The sequence below is a fragment of the Salvelinus namaycush genome, chromosome 1, assembly GCF_016432855.1.
Source record: "Salvelinus namaycush isolate Seneca chromosome 1, SaNama_1.0, whole genome shotgun sequence".
Classification (NCBI taxonomy): Eukaryota; Metazoa; Chordata; class Actinopteri; order Salmoniformes; family Salmonidae; genus Salvelinus; species Salvelinus namaycush.
Window position 1 is genome coordinate 7,803,044 of NC_052307.1, and position 16,295 is coordinate 7,819,338.

Genomic DNA, 16,295 nt, shown 5'->3' on the forward strand with positions numbered 1-16,295 from the left:
TTATAACCAAATATAGCTGGCTGCGTTGTCTTTAAGCGATTCTGCTATACAATACCTGGAATTTCCTCTCTCCACACCTAACTGTTGATCATTTGCAGGCATTCTTGTAATGAGTACAGTTTCTGCTTTCAAGCAACATACTGTATGTAGGCTTACTACATAGGCTTACTACTTTCTGTTAGATTCTGTAAAACATACATTCATTTACAGCAGTGACCTCAATGACATACTGTATGCAGTAGCAAAACCATGGGAAGCTCATTATGTTGTTTGTAGCTAACGGATCTGGATCCTGGCTTTTCTCTCCTCACCTCCTGCTCTGATCCAAAGGACCAGCACCATTCATTTAAGTGAGAAGGGTCAGTGTCAAGGTAACTTATGAAAAGTTGCACACCGCAATGATAATGGGTAAAAAAAAGCTATTTTACACTAGGAGTAATCATTGGGAGTATACAGTATATAGAGCGTTTCTCCATACGTTTACTATTCTGTTAGTCAGCACCTCGCTTATTACTTTGGGTGTGAGTCAACTCGTGCTTTTTACAAGGCAAGTCTTACTAAGTATACCACATTCCTTGGAAGCAGCTCCCACAGTCTACCAGTGCTTTCTGTGGTAGCCTTAAACACAGCTCCCACAGTCTACCAGTGCTTTCTGTGGTAGCCTTAAACACAGCTCTCACAGTCTACCAGTGCTTTCTGTGGTAGCCTTAAACACAGCTCCCACAGTCTACCAGTGCTTTCTGTGGTAGCCTTAAACGCGGCTCCCACAGTCTACCTGTGCTTTCTGTGGTAGCCTTAAATGCAGCTCCCACAGTCTACCAGTGCTTTCTGTGGTAGCCTTAAACGCCGCTCCCACAGTCTACCAGCACCCTCTGTGGTAGACTTGGACCTAGGTCCTATTAGGAGTTGGGAGTCTGAGGTAGGGGTGGCCGGTGCTCCGGGAGTCTAGGTACCCTCTTGATGTTAGCCCGTTTGGCCCCGTCCGGGCTTCCCCCCAGGTCCTCACTCTGACCACAGAGCTTCAGCGCTCGAGAGATGAACATGTCTAGGTCAAACGGGCCCCCTTGCCCCCTGGACGGAAGAGTCTGTGGGGGCTCATGAATCAACGAAGGAATGAGAGGTGACATTGGCGGAGGAGACGAGGGAGAACAGGGCAACAGGGAGGGAGGGGAATGGGACGCGGCAGGCGGGCTGAGTGTGTGGCGCTTGTCCAGTCCAGGTGACGGCTGTACGACCGGCGAACAGCTGTGAAAGAGTGGGGCAGGGAGAGAGGTGGGAAAAAGGGGCAGTGGGGGTGAGCTGGGGTAGGATAGGGGTTCCTTGGGTGAGCTGGGGCAGGACAGGGGTTCCTTGGGTGGGCTGGGGCAGGACAGGAGTTCCCGGGGTGAGCTGGAGTAAGACAGGGGTCCCTGGGGTGAGCTGGGGCAGGACAGGGGTTCCTTGGGTGGGCTGGGGCAGGACAGTGGTTCCTGGGGTGAGCTGGGGTAAGACAGGGGTTCCTGGGGTGGGCTGGGGTAAGACAGGGGTTCCTGGGGTGGGCTGGGGCAGGACAGGGGTTCCTTGGGTGGGCTGGGGCAGGACATGAGTTCCTGGGGTGGGCTGGCGGAGGACAGGTGAGTCTGTGTGCTCTCCACCCAGCGAGAGATCTCCTGGAATAGGTCCCAAGGTGGCTCCTCGACAGGCAGCTCCTCCACGCTGGCCCCTCTAGGCTCAGGCCCCTCAGGCACAGGGAGCTGGCTATTCCTCTTCCAGTGAGACAGGTCCAGGATCAGCTTGGGCTCGGAGTAGTGCTGCGGCTTGCCGTCCCTCCACGCAATCTTGTCCAGATAGGAAGGGGAGCCCACTTTGTAGTCACAGGAGTGACCACAGTCCAGCTCAGCATAAGCCCCGCCCCCACAGGCCCGCACCAGAGAGGAGTGGGAGTGGTCCAGGAAGCGCTCGGCAGAGCTGCTGTGGGAATACTTGCGAGGGTCCACCTGGGCCTCCTCCAACAGAGGGTAGGAACCTGCCCTGGGATCTCTCTGGACCTCCTCCTCTTTGGAGTTGACCACCTCTGAGACCCCAGGCATGCACTGACAGCCACCCTGCTGCTGCCAGTACAGGTCTGATGACAGGCTGGTATCATACCTGCACAGTGGAAACAAAGAGCTTGTCAACGAAACATCGACGTTGCCATTTCAGTCTACTGAGGTGAAGACCATTTTGGTGTTATCTTTAAACTCTCTCTCTCTCTCACTCACTCACTCACACACACTGGGCACAGACCCAAATTCAACATCTTTTCCACATTGGATCAACGTGTTAACCTCCACACAACGATTCCCTGGCTCTCTGTTAACCTCCACACAACGATTCCCTGGCTCTCTGTTAACCTCCACACAGCGTTTCCCTGGCTCTCTGTTAACCTCCACACAACGATTCCCTGGCTCTCTGTTAACCTCCACACAGCGATTCCCTGGCTCTCTGTTAACCTCCACACAGCGTTTCCCTGGCTCTCTGTTAACCTCCACACAGCGTTTCCCTGGCTCTCTGTTAACCTCCACACAGCGTTTCCCTGGCTCTCTGTTAACCTCCACACAACGATTCCCTGGCTCTCTGTTAACCTCCACACAGCATTTCCCTGGCTCTCTGTTAATCTCCACACAGCATTTCCCTGGCTCTCTGTTAATCTCCACACAGTGATTCCCTGGCTCTCTGTTTATCTCCACACAGCATTTCCCTGGCTCTCTGTTAATCTCCACACAGCGATTCCCTGGCTCTCTGTTAACCTCCACACAGCATTTCCCTGGCTCTCTGTTAATCTCCACACAGCATTTCCCTGGCTCTCTGTTAATCTCCACACAGTGATTCCCTGGCTCTCTGTTAATCTCCACACAGTGATTCCCTGGCTCTCTGTTAATCTCCACACAGTGATTCCCTGGCTCTCTGTTAACCTCCACACAGTGATTCCCTGGCTCTCTGTTAATCTCCACACAGCATTTCCCTGGCTCTCTGTTAATCTCCACACAGTGATTCCCTGGCTCTCTGTTAATCTCCACACAGTGATTCCCTGGCTCTCTATTAACCTCCACACAGCGTTTCCCTGGCTCTCTGTTAATCTCCACACAGCGTTTCCCTGGCTCTCCCGGAAGCCAATGAATCCAGTCGCTGCCTTTTACTAAGCTGTATTTGGACTTTTCTTTAAAATCGTCATGTGCTCATTCCCTAGGGCTCATTGTGGGGTTGCTTTCTTTTTTGATGCTTTTTGTTGATTTACATTCTAAGTGTGGTGTCTCTGTTGTGTACAGTTCAGATCATGATATCTCTTTCTCTTTACATGGTGTCACTGTGCTGTTCCCCCTCAATATGGCTGCTGCAGTGTGTGAAGTGTAACTGACACCATAGAATTCAATAGAAATGAATGGCATAGTACAATATAGATGTATCTCTGTGGTTGACACCACAGGAGGTTGGTGGCACATTAATTGGAGAGGACGGGCTCGTGGTAATGGCTGGAGCGGAATCAGTGGAATGGAATCAAATACAACAAATACATGGTTTCCAGGTGTTTGATGCCATTCCATTTGCTCCGTTCCGTGTGATGTTAATTCCTTGTCACTAGTTGACATGACAGTACAAACAGATCTGAGACCAGGCTAGACACACACCTGTCCCAGTGAGACCTAGAGGCCTGGCTGTGGCCGGGCTCCGTGACCAGGCTATCATCTAGCTCGTCCTCTATGCGGAAGGGCTGGGGTGACATGGGCTCGTCCTGGGGACACGAGTACTGTTGCAGGAAGGGATGGGACAGGGCCGCATCTGCCGTCAGCCGGTCCATGGGGTTAAAGGTCAGAATACGCTCCAGGAAGTCTATGGCTAGTGGAGAAAGAGACGGGAACGGAGAATAGAAAAGGCTTTCAAATTATGTGTGCATCTACAGTACCTGGCTGCAAGTAAGGTCATATAGCATCAGGAAATCGATTGTTTATGAATATAAGACAATCATGAATTTAAGACAATACATTAGTTAGACATACGTCCTTGTTATTTTTAGTAACTCCAACATTTAACAGAAACTGTTGATCGTTTCAGGGAGGTATAGTTTAAAGGTGCCATCTGATCTTAGTTGAAGAGTTTTTCACTGCTCTCCCTCAACCCCATCCCTCTCACCATCTGCATCTACTTCAGGTAGTAGTTCTCTGAAGGACCTCCTGACCCTCCAACCATGGCTGACGTAGGAGGGGATGACCTGCCGGAGGTCGTGATGGTCCTCTTCCCTCAACACAGGCACCGTATACAGGATCAGCTGCATCTGCTCCAGCTCATGGGCTCCTGCGTATAGAGCAGCCAGGAGGAACCAGGCAGGAAGCCAGGAGGAACCAGGAAGTAAAGAAGCATTATGATTCTAAAACTAGAAAAGGTCATTTTCCTGAAGAAAAATTGTGTCTTGCTTCAGCTTTTTTATGGTAGAAGTTCAGAAGTTTGAATTGTTAAAGGCTAGTGTTGAACATTTGAGGATAAGGTAGTACTATAAGTAGTGACTTTTTAAAGACGGGTATTAAGATGGTTGGAGCAGGCTACTGGGATAAGAAAAGTTTTACACCCTCGTGACTAATGAGCAGGCTACTGAGAAGGTGATAGGTTGAATTTACAGACGGACCACACACTAAATATGTGTCAACAGTTCTGGATAAAATCATGTGTTACATGACCAAATTATTATTACGACACAAAGCCTAGTGAACATCATCAAAATTGTCCAATATCCAACAAAAGCATAATGTGTTTGAGTTTGAGTTCTGATATTTGGCAAGCGTAATAAGGGGTACAGAAGTAGCTAATCCTAGGAAAATTAGACTTATTTGTCCTGATGGTGGCACTGTAGTGTTATAGGGCTTGAACCCACCATGGCTGCCTTCAGCTATATTTTAATGGTACACTATCCCTTATATACAGTTAATTCAGAAAGTATTCAGACCCCTTCCCTTTTTCCACATTTTGTTACGTTACAGCCTCATTCTAAAATGGATTAAATAAAACCTATTATCTTTGTCCTGACTGCCAAGCGTCACGTCTGGAGGAAACCTGGCACCATCCCTACGGTGAAGCATGGTGGTGGCAGCATCATGCTGTGGGGATGTTTTTCAGCGGCATGGACTGGGAGACTAGTCAGGATAAAGGGAAAGATGAACAGAGCAAAGTACATAGAGATCCTTGATGAAAACCTGCTCCAGAGCGAAGGTTCACCTTCGAACAGAACAACGACCCTAAGCACACAGCCAAGACAACGCATGAGCGGCTTCGGGACAAGTCTCTGCATGTTTTTGAGTAGCCCAGCCAGAACCCGGACTTGAACCCGATCGAACATCTCTGGAGAGACCTGAAAATAGCTGTGCAGCGACGCTTCCCATCTAACCTGACAGAGCTTGAGAGGATCTGCAGAGAAGAATGGGAGAAACTCCCCATAAACAGGTGTGCCAAGCTTGTAGCATCATACCGAAGAAGAGGCTGTATTCACTGCCAAAGGTGCTTCAACAAAGTACTGAGTAAGGGGTCTGAATACTTATGTAAATGTAATATTTCAGTTTTTTATTTTAATACATTTGTAAACATAAAAATCTGTTTTTGCTTTGTCATTCTGAGGTATTGTGTGTAGATAGATTTTTTTTATTTTTTATTTATTTAACCTTTATTTAACTACGCAAGTCAGTTAAGAACAAAGTCTTATCTACAATGACGGCCTACCCTGGCCAAAACCCCAGCCAAACCCTAACCACACTGGGCTAGGGTTTGTGTGCCGTCCTATGGGACTCCCAATCACGGCCGGAATCAAACTAGGGTCTGTAGTGACGCGTCCAGCACTGACATGCAGTGCCTTAGACCGCTGCACCACTCGGGAGCCTTGATGAAGGGAAAAAATTATTTTATACATTTTAGAATAAGGCTGTAACTTAACAAAATGTGGAAAAATCAAGGTGTCTGAATACTTTCCGAATGCACTGTAGTGCTCTGCCTATGGGCTCTGGTCAAATGTAGTGCACAATATAGGGAATATGGTGCCATTTGGGATACAGCACATATCCTGGATCATTTAGCTTTATTAACAATTAGGCATACACTTATTGATCAGTGATTGGATAGAGAACAGACAGACAGGCAAATGGCAATTTCTGTATTATGCAAAAAAAAAGTTTAAGACAGTAGACTTTCTCTTCACTACATCAAAAAGATCCTAGTTTGACAAAAAGACTGTACTGCCCAACAGCATAAAAACAAATGGGTAATACCCTCAGTTTATCCAAATCATGAATCATTCAATCCATATGTCTCATATCATATTCATATCCACACCTCTCCACCTCAACAGACTCCTACCTGCAAAGAGCATGCGGCCTGTTAGCATCTCTGCCAGGATGCAGCCAGCTGCCCACATATCGATGGCCTTGGTGTAGTTGTTGGGTGAGAGCAACAGGCGTGGAGACCGGTACCATTTAGTCACCAAGCCTTCTGACAGGTAGCCCTGGCCAATACACACAGACAACAACACACACAGGGTAAGCATGACAAGGAAATTAACACCGATGTACATTTTCCTGGCTCATTTGCTAAAGTGTCTTGATGGCTTTTGTACAGCTTTCCCCAAACTCTTCACACTCACCCATTACAGGTACACTCTTAGAAAGAAAGGTGCTAAGTAGAACCATACAGGGTTCTTTGGCTTGTCCCCTTAGGGTAACCCTTTTTGGTGCTGGGTAGAAACCTTTGCAGAGGGTTCTATCTAGAACCCTCTGCAAAGGGTTCTTGTAAGAACCCTCTGTTTGGTTTTTATAAGGTTCTTCCTTGAATTGTCTATGAAGGGTTCAACTGAGAACCCTTTTATCTTCGGAGGGTTCTTCCTAGAACCCACAAAGAACAGGTAGAAGCCACGAGCCTTGTTAGCCTTTAAAATTGTATTATTTATGACATTACATATATAGCCATTATTTGAGGGCCTAGTTATACCCTAACACATTGGTCTGAGGAATCTCCTGGTTTACAGGCCACAATAAGCCTGCAAGTCACATTATGCTGGCTTGCAAAGTTAATTGTAATTCCTATTGAAATTCAGCCAGAGTTAGGATATCCAACACTGGAATTGGTAATCACCCACAACTTGCATTCACAATGACTGCCAGGGTTGGGAAGATTGAGAATTTAGACTACCTCAATCATCTAAACTGGAACAACCATCTCAGAAGCGGGTGCAATAAATGCAATTACTAACAGATTGGATTAGTTTCTTTGTGTAGCATAAAATTAACCAACCAATCAATATACATGCAGATATTACAATAAAACAAACAATTCTGAAAATCTCCCTGCAATAGAGCATGCTGGGAAATATATGGTTCTATGTCTATGTTCTTGCCTTCCAAAGAATCATTAAAAAAATGGTTCTTAGGATGTTAAAGGTTCTAGGTAGAACCCTTTGACTTACAAAAAAACCTTGTCTTCCAAAAGGGTTCTTCTGATCAAAACAGTTCTTGGTAGAACCCTATCCCTCTGCAAAGAAACCTTTTGGGAACCCTTTTTTCTAAGAGTGTATAGAAGACAGTACTCTTTTTCAAGTCATCTACAGTGGATCTAGAAATAGTATGGTGGAAGAGAAGGTCAGAGAAAAAGCCTTTTCTGTCATCATTTATTATCCAATTACTGTTTCTTCCTCCTTTGATGTGGTCCTCTAACGCTGTTCTGCCTAGCGCCACACTGGTTTCATCTCGTTAGAGCAGCTCCCTTTTTAATGTATAACACACATTACACACACCTAACAAGAGACAGCGAGAGATTATGAAAACACAGCCACTGGTTTGTAACAATACATTCACAGCGAGCGACCTCTGCAGGCTCTTGAATTTAATGCATGTCACAACCTGCACAACCCCAGTGCAAGGCAAGCATTTCCTGTCCTCTCTGTCCCTCCCCTCCACTCTCTGCCAATGGATGACGGACGGAGCACTGTTAAATTGGTGACCTACTGTTCAATGGATGACGGAGTACTGCTCAATAAATGACGGAGGACTGTTCAAAAAATGACGGAGGACTGTTCAAAAAATGACGGAGGACTGCTCAATGAATGACGGAGGACTGTTCAATGAATGACGGAGGACTGTTCAATGAATGACGGAGGACTGTTCAATGAATGACGGAGGACTGTTCAATGAATGACGGAGGACTGTTCAATGAATGACGGAGGACTGTTCAATGAATGACGGAGGACTGTTCAATGAATGACGGAGGACTGTTCAATGAATGACGGAGCACTGTTCAATGAATGACGGAGCACTGCTCAATGAATGACGGAGCACTGCTCAATGAATGACGGAGGACTGTTCAATGAATGACGGAGCACTGCTCAATGAATTTCATACCTTCTCACCCTCCCTCCCTCCCTCCTTCCTTCTCTCTTTTCTCACCGCTCCCTCCTTCCTTCTCTCCTTTCTCACCGCCTCCCCCTCTCCCCAACTGTACTTCATTTCACCCCTCCCTCCCACCTTCCCACCCTCCTTCCTTCCCTCTCTCATTTCTCACCGCCTCCCCCTCTCCCTGACTCTCCAGGTGATTAATAATTTGTGGAGTTTGACAGGGTCGGCTCAGCAGGTAGAGAGATTCAGATGGGCCTCCTCTGATTAAGCAATCTGTCAAATCTCTGCTTATCATCCAAAAGCACAGTTTAGTCAGTCACTGATGGTTCCAAAGGCTGAGTCAGATTTACAATGATAGCTTTATGGCTGTGTCCTAAATGGCAACGTGCTCCCTTTATAGTGCACTACTTTTGACAAGGGCTCATAGGGTTCTGGTCAGAAATAGAACACTTATGAGGAGAATACGATACCATTTCGGACGTATCCGATATCTATATTTTTTAATTGAGTCTTTTGACAGTAAGGAGGCGTTATTTAGGTTAGCACTTCAGTCAAAGCTTCTGTCATAACGCCAACACTTGCAAAAGAATGGGAGGGCTGATGACAACAGATGTAATGCTTATTCCCAACCCTCTGCCACAGACTGACAGGCTTACTTACAGTCGTGAGACAAGCCCACAAGTGACTTCAAGCGATATGAGCAGTTAAAATGGATGTGTCACCTGTCAAATAACTCTAGATTTGAGGCTGATGCCAAATTCCTGTCATCGTTGTGTCTGCAAGTTTATTTTTTAGATGAAACATTCTCTTGATCGTGGCACTATCAAGTATCCTCTCCTACTCCACCTCACTGCTTGCAATTTACCAAGACAAGAACTATCCCAGCTTGAAGCATTTGCCTGCCAGCCTCCCTCTAAGTAAGCCCCCTGCAAGGCTGGCAAGGCATGTGGAGCACCAGAGCTTTCTGGTAGACTTTTTATTTTTTACCTTTATTTAACTAGGCAAGTCAGTTAAGAACAAATTCTTATTTACAATGACGGCCTACCCCGGACAAACGCTGGGCCAATTGTGCGCCGCCCTATGGGACTCCCAATCACGTCCGGTTGTGATACAGCCTGGATTCAAACAAGGGTGTCTGTCGTGACACCGCTAGCACTGAGATGCAGTGCCTTAGACCGACTGCGCCACTCGGGAGCCCTATAGACTCTATAAATGTGTCTGAAATGGCATCAAATTCCATATATATAGGGCAGTACTTTTGACCAGCCATATAAGCTCTAGTCAAAAGTAGTGCACTAGGAAATAGTGTTGCAGCTATAAAGGGAATTGGGTTCCATTTTGAATACACTCTGTATTTCTCTCCTCTCTGAATCAACACAGGACTGTTAGAGGAGTTCACTACTAAACATTCAGTACAGTAGCTAGGTACACACTCTGTCTGGACTGAGAAGTAGCTGTGTGAATAGACGTTGTTCGGTCATGAGGGAGAGAGGACACACTGAATGTAAGAGGGAGAGAAACTAACAGGCAATTTCCTGGTTCTTAAAAGGAATCGCCCCGGGTCATTCTTTTACGCTGATGTCCATCTTGAAAGTGCATAAAACCTGACGTAGGCTTTAAAGTCTGAAGTAAAACTCAACTCCCACCAACCTGTTTCTGACACATGACACCCTGAGGTCATACACACATACTCTGATGATAAGTGTGGGTCCGGGAGGCCGGGGCCAGAGGAGGCCAGACACAGAATGCTCTGTAGATGGCCTGTCTCACACTCCACTGCATAAGAGCAGCATATAAGCTTTTTTGTTTGATTTCACCATCCCCAGAACACAGCATTGCCCATTGTTATTCTGGCAACACTCTTGGCCAGTCTGTTATTCCTGTCCTGCTCACAGCCTGATCCATCTCTTTCCCTGTCTGCACCCTGCTGCCCCGTGCTCAGATCTCTGGGCCTGGGCCCGGCCAGGACAAAGCTCCCCTTCACTGGGCCCTCACTGACCTGCTGGTGTAACACACTGTGTTCCACCACAACAATAAAGCAGCACAGCAGAGAAGTCGACTGTCAGATGAATCTCTCAGAGCCTAATCCACAAAAAGAAAAAACGGACACGGTAATGGTTCAACTTGGGGCAGCATGTAGCCTAGTGGTTAGAGCGTTGGGCCAGCATCTCGGGGCAGCAGGTAGTGTCAGGTTTTGGCCAGGACTATTCAGGTTTTGGTCACTAGATGCCCCCATTGCGCCTTTTTGAACCTTTTGTTTTTCCCTTGTTCTAGTTATTGTTTTCACCTGTGCCTCATTTTCTTGTAGGTATTTAAACCCTTAGTGTTCCTCAGTTCTTTGCACTGTGTTTGTATGTTAGCACCCAGCCCCAGCCATGCTGTGACCATTGGTGTCTCTAGTTGGATTTTCCTGAGGTACTCTGGTTTTGTTTTTGTTAATTTTTTATTATTCTTTTGAGGTTTGTTTTTTCCCTGCTGTTCTTACCACTTTGTGGATTTTCTTTGTTACTTGGAGGATATTCATTTTTTTCCTCTTGGCTTTACTTTTGACGTTGTGGATTTTTATTTTTGCCTGAAGATCTTTTTTCCTTTATTAAACGACCGTCTCTAGTACTGCTGTGTCTGCCTCATCTTCTGGGTTCTGCCGACTATTGTGACTGTTTCTCACACCGTGTCCTGACAGGTAGCCTAGTGGTTAGAGCGTTGGGCCAGCATCTAAAAGGTCACTAGTTCCAATCCCCCAGTCAACAAGGTCAAAAATCTGTTGATATGCCCTTGAGAAAGGCACTTAACCCTAATTGCTCCAGGGTTGCCGTTGATAATGGCTGACCCTAGCAGTGACCTAAGAGGGCGTCTCAGGGGGAGTTGGGATATGCACCAAAAAAAAATACAATTCACACATTTGTATAATACACACCTGTACATGTGTGAAATAAGACAAAAATAAGCACCCATCAATTATTAAATGATTAATTTGTAACTTTAACAGGACATGTTTGGACAAGGTTATGAAAGCTCTGCTGTAGTACTAGCTATAGATGGATGCTAATGCAGTCATGTAGGGGAGAAAATCATCTGTCTACAGGAGCCAAATGACTTGGTTCAAGGACATGTTCATACATGCACCACGACCACACAAAAACAGGCTCAAAGAATGCTGTAGCGTTTGGAAATGAAGTACATTTGTTGTGAAACGTAAAGACAATGCTAATTTTCCAGCCACCAACGGTGGTTTCTGGTTCTGAGTTGTGTGCCACAACTGCAAATACAAACAAATGGAGCAATGAAAGCTTTTAGTTTGATTTCTAAAAGCAGTCTATGAAGTGGAATGAAAAAGGAAAGCACCGCCTCAACTCCAGCAGCACTGGCTATAACAGACCTGACAGTGAATACAAATATTTTCTAGATACAGTATTTTGCTCGCCATCAGAGCCTGGCTTTGTCAGTCACACACAAGCCCCACAGTAATTATTATAATTTTTAATGAAAGGACACTAGTCCTTAAAGCAGTCTTACAATAGACAGGCTGGGAACTCCCATCTTAATACAGATAACATCCTCCTCTCAGTGCAGACATCCTGCTGTCTTAAATCAGCCGGTGGTATCCTCATCTTTTATATCTCCACTTACATGTAGGGCCAGGAGCTGGTCTAAAAATGGTGCCGGAAGAAATGGCAGCAGTTTTATGGGCGCCGAACCAATTTTGCTATTATGTGTTTATTTTCGCGTTATTTGTAACTTATTTTGTACATAATGTTTCTGCCACCGTATCTTATGGCAGAAAAGAGCTTCTGGATATCAGGACAGCGATCACTCACCTCGGATTAGACAAAAAATAATATTCAACAAGCAGGACACACAGGATGTACTTCAGACACCCGACAAGGCCGACATCCCCGTCATTGGCAAGAGAAAGAGACGCAGGTACAGAGGACACAGAGCGTGGTGCCTCGTGAGGATCCGCAGAAGTGGGAAAGCTGTCATTAACGTCAATATTACTTGCCAACATGCAATCCTTGGACAATAAATTAGACGAGGTACGATCACGAATATCCTACCAACGGGACATCAGAAACTGTAACATCTTATGATTCACGGAATCGTGGCTGAATGACGACATGGATATTCAGCTAGCGGGATATACGCTGCATCGGCAAGATAGAACAGCACACTCCAGTAAGACGAGGGGGGGGGTCTGTGCATATTTGTAAACAACAGCTGGTGCTCGTAATCTAAGGAAGTCTCTAGATTTTGCTCGCCTGAAGTAGAGTATCTTATAATAAACTGTAGACCACACTATTTGCCAAGAGAGTTTACATCCAGACTTTTCGTAGCTGTTTATTTACCACCACAGACAGATGCTGGCACTAAAACTGCACTCAGTCAGCTGTATAAGGAAATAGGCAAACAGGAAACCACTCACCAAAAGGCGGCGCTCCTAGTGGCCGGGGATTTTAATGCAGGGAAATTTAAATCAGTTTTACCTCAGTTTTACCTCATGTTAAATGAGCAAACAGAGGGAAAGAAATTCTAGATCACCTGTACTCCACACACAGAGACGCATACAAAGCTCTCCCTCGCCCTCCATTTGGTAAATATGACCACAATTCTATCCTCCTGATTCCTGCTCACAAGCAAAAATTAAAGCAGGAAGCACCAGTGACTCGGTCTATAAAAAAGTGATGCTAAACTACAGGATTGTTTTGCTAGTACAGACTGAAACATGTTCCGGGATTCTTCGAATGGCATTGAGGAGTATACCACATCAGTCACTGGCTTTATCAATAAGTGCATTGAGGACATCGTCCCCACAGTGACTGTACGTACATTCCCCAACCAGAAGCCATGGATTACAGGCAACATTCGCACTGAGCTAAAGGGTAGAGCTGCCGCTTTCAAGGTGCGGGACTCTAACCGCGAGCTGCTCAGTGACACAAGCCTCCCATACGAGCTAAATCCCTTCTATGCTTGCTTCGAGGCAAGCAACACTGAGGCATACATGAGAGCATCAGCTATTCCAGACGACTGTGTGATCACGCTCTCCGTAGCCGACGTGAGTAAGACCTTTAAACAGATCAACATTCACAAGGCCACGGGGCCAGACGTAATACCAGGATGTGTGCTCCAGGCATGTGCTGACCAACTGGCAGGTGTCTTCACTGACATTTTCAACATGTCCCTGATTGAGTCTGTAATACCAAACATGTTTCAAGCAGACCACCATAGTCCCTGTGCCCAAGAACACTAATACAGCCTGCCTAAATGACTACAGACCCGTAGCACTCACGTCCATAGCCATGAAGTACTTTGAAAGTTTGGTAATGGCTCACATCAACACCATTATCCCAGAAACCTGAGACCCACTCCAATTTGCATTCCGCCCAAACAGATCCACAGAGGATGCCATCTCTATTGGACTCCACACTGCCCTTTCCTACCTGAACAAAAGGAACACCAATGTGAGAATACTATTCATTGACTACAGCTCAGTGTTCAACACCATAGTACCCTCAAAGCTCATCACTAAGCTAAGGATCCTGGGACTAAACACCTCCCTCTGCAACTGGATCCTGGACTTCCTGACGGGCCGCCCCCAGGTGGTGAGGGTAGGTAGCAACACATCCGCCACGCTGATTCTCAACAATGGAGCCCCTCAGGGATGCGTGCTCAGTCCCCTCCTGTACTCCCTGTTCACCCGCGACTGCGTGGCCAGGCACAACTCCAACACCATCATTAAGTTTGCAGACGAGACAGCCTATAGGGAGGAGGTCAGAGACCTGGCCGGGTGGTGCCAGAATAACAACCTATCACTCAACGTAACCAAGACTAAGGAGCTGATTGTGGACTACAGGAAAAGGAGGACCGAGCACGCCCCCATTCTCATTGACGGGGCTCTAGTGGAGCAGGTTCAGAGCTTCAAGTTCCTCGGTGTCCACATCACCAACAAACTGTCATGGTCAAAACACACCAAGACAGTCGTGAAAAGGGCACGACAAAGCCTATTCCCCCTCAGGAAACGAAAAAGATTTGGCATGGGTCCTCAGATCCTCAAAAGGTTCTACAGCTGCAACATCGAGAGCATCCTGACTGGTTGCATCACTGCCTGGTACGGCAACTACTCGGCCCCCGACCGTAAGGTACTACAGAGAGTAGTACGTACGGCCCAGTACATCACTGGGGCCAAGCCGCCTGCCATCCAGGACCTCTACACCAGGTGGTGTCAGAGGAAGGCCCTAAAAATGGTCAATTACCCCAGCCACCCCAGTCATAGACTGTTCTCTCTACTACCATATGGCAAGCGGTACCGGAGCGCCAAGTCTAGAACTAAAAAGGCTTCTCAACAGTTTTTACCCCCAAGCCGTAAGACTCCTGAACAAGTAATCAAATGGCTACCCAGACTATTTGCATTGTCCCACCCCCAACCCCTCTTTTACGCTGCTGCTACTCTCTGTTTATCATATACGCATAGTCACTTTAACCATATCTACATGTACATACTACCTCAATTAGTCCGACTAACCGGTGCCTGTATATAGCCTCGCTACTGTATATAACCTCGCTACTGTTATTTTTCACTGTCTTTTTACTGTTGTTTTTATTTCTTTACTTATCCATTGTTCACCTAATACCTAGGTAACTCCTGGGCCCTGATTCATGAAGCGTCTTGGAGTAGGAGTGCTGGACTAGGAACAGTTTTGCCTTTCAGATAATAATGGATCAAAAGACCTGGACAGGGGGGGGGACCTGATCCTACATCAGCCCTAGTCTGAGAGGCTTTATGAAGCTTTATGAATACAGACCCCGAGCTAGCTATTCTCTTCTAATGGCAGCCTACTGTAGTCTCACCTTATGGGAGTAGTGTGGGTCAACGATTCGAGCCAGGCCAAAGTCTCCGATCTTGAGCAGTAGCTGGTCTGTGTTGAGGAACACGTTGGCTGGTTTGAGGTCGCGGTGCAGCACGTTGGCTGAGTGGATGAACTTGAGGCCTCGTAGTAGCTGGTAGAAGAGCAAAATGGCGTGACCACCAGGAAGTGGTCCCTGCTCTAGCAGCTGAGCTAGGTCCGTCTCCATGCACTCCTGGACGATGTACAGGGCACTCAGCTGGGCCGGGTCGCGAGGCAGCGGGTGGCCGTAAGGGCCCAGAACCTCGTGCACACGCACCACGTTCTCATGCTGCAGGCGCCGTGTGATCTTGACCTCCCGCAGTGCGTGCTTCACGCTGACCGCGTCACGCATCACCAGCTTCTTCACAGCCACCCGCTGGCCGCTGCGCTTGTCCACAGCGGACAGAACCAGACCAGTGGCCCCGCTGCCCAGAGGCCGGGGGTCTATGAAGTGTCCCCCCAGGTCAAAGCCGTGTAGGAACAGTGGGGAGTCCTGTTTTGCCATGGCTCAGCTGACTACTGGTGTCCACTGGTTATTGCATGATGAGGTCTAGAAATCAGAAAGGATCATCCATGATTTGATAACAAAGCAAATAAAATGACTGGAATCAAACATACACATACTGTAGGTATAATAATCCCATCTGTAAAATGGTAATTACTTTATATTGAAATGTATTTTGTAATAGCATAGATAATAGATCAATATACATGTTGTATTCTATGTTCTATTATTATCTATATTATTATTATCTATATTATTATTATCTATATTATGACTATCTATATTATTACTATCTATATTATTATGATCTATATTATTATAATCTATATTATTATAATCTTTATTATTACTATCTATATTATTATTATCACTGCATTGTTGGAAAGAGATCCCAAGGTAAACTATTTACTGTATTGTTATATTGTTATACACCTGTTGTATCCTGTGCATGTGGCGCAACTTGAATATGCATGGGATTTGATTGCAATTACGCTTTCCTGGAATGAGCTCCATAGAATGTTGAGT

The 16,295-nt window shown here is 46.3% G+C and overlaps 1 protein-coding gene across 1 annotated transcript; it reads right to left on the reverse strand.

Annotated features, from left to right (window-relative positions):
* Positions 1-899: 899 nt before the first annotated feature.
* On the reverse strand, positions 900-15,770 carry LOC120050284 (mitogen-activated protein kinase 4-like). The gene is made up of 5 exons (XM_038996863.1): positions 15,228-15,770; positions 6,355-6,499; positions 4,150-4,311; positions 3,648-3,855; positions 900-2,127 (listed from the first exon to the last, which is right to left on the reverse strand). Exons 1-5 carry the CDS (start codon positions 15,768-15,770, stop codon positions 900-902), a joined length of 2,286 nt encoding a protein of 761 aa, XP_038852791.1.
* Positions 15,771-16,295: the final 525 nt, after the last annotated feature.

What these genes read in the sequence shown, in the direction of transcription:
- LOC120050284 (XM_038996863.1), bottom strand. Translation starts at nt 15,770, where the DNA reads ATGGCAAAACAGGACTCCCCACTGTTCCTACACGGCTTTGACCTGGGG. An exon ending in ACCCACACTACTCCCATAAG is followed by an intron (nt 6,500 to 15,227) that starts GTGAGACTACAG and finishes TGTATTGGCCAG; the next exon opens with GGCTACCTGTCAGAAGGCTT. An exon ending in AGGCCGCATGCTCTTTGCAG is followed by an intron (nt 4,312 to 6,354) that starts GTAGGAGTCTGT and finishes CTCTATACGCAG; the next exon opens with GAGCCCATGAGCTGGAGCAG.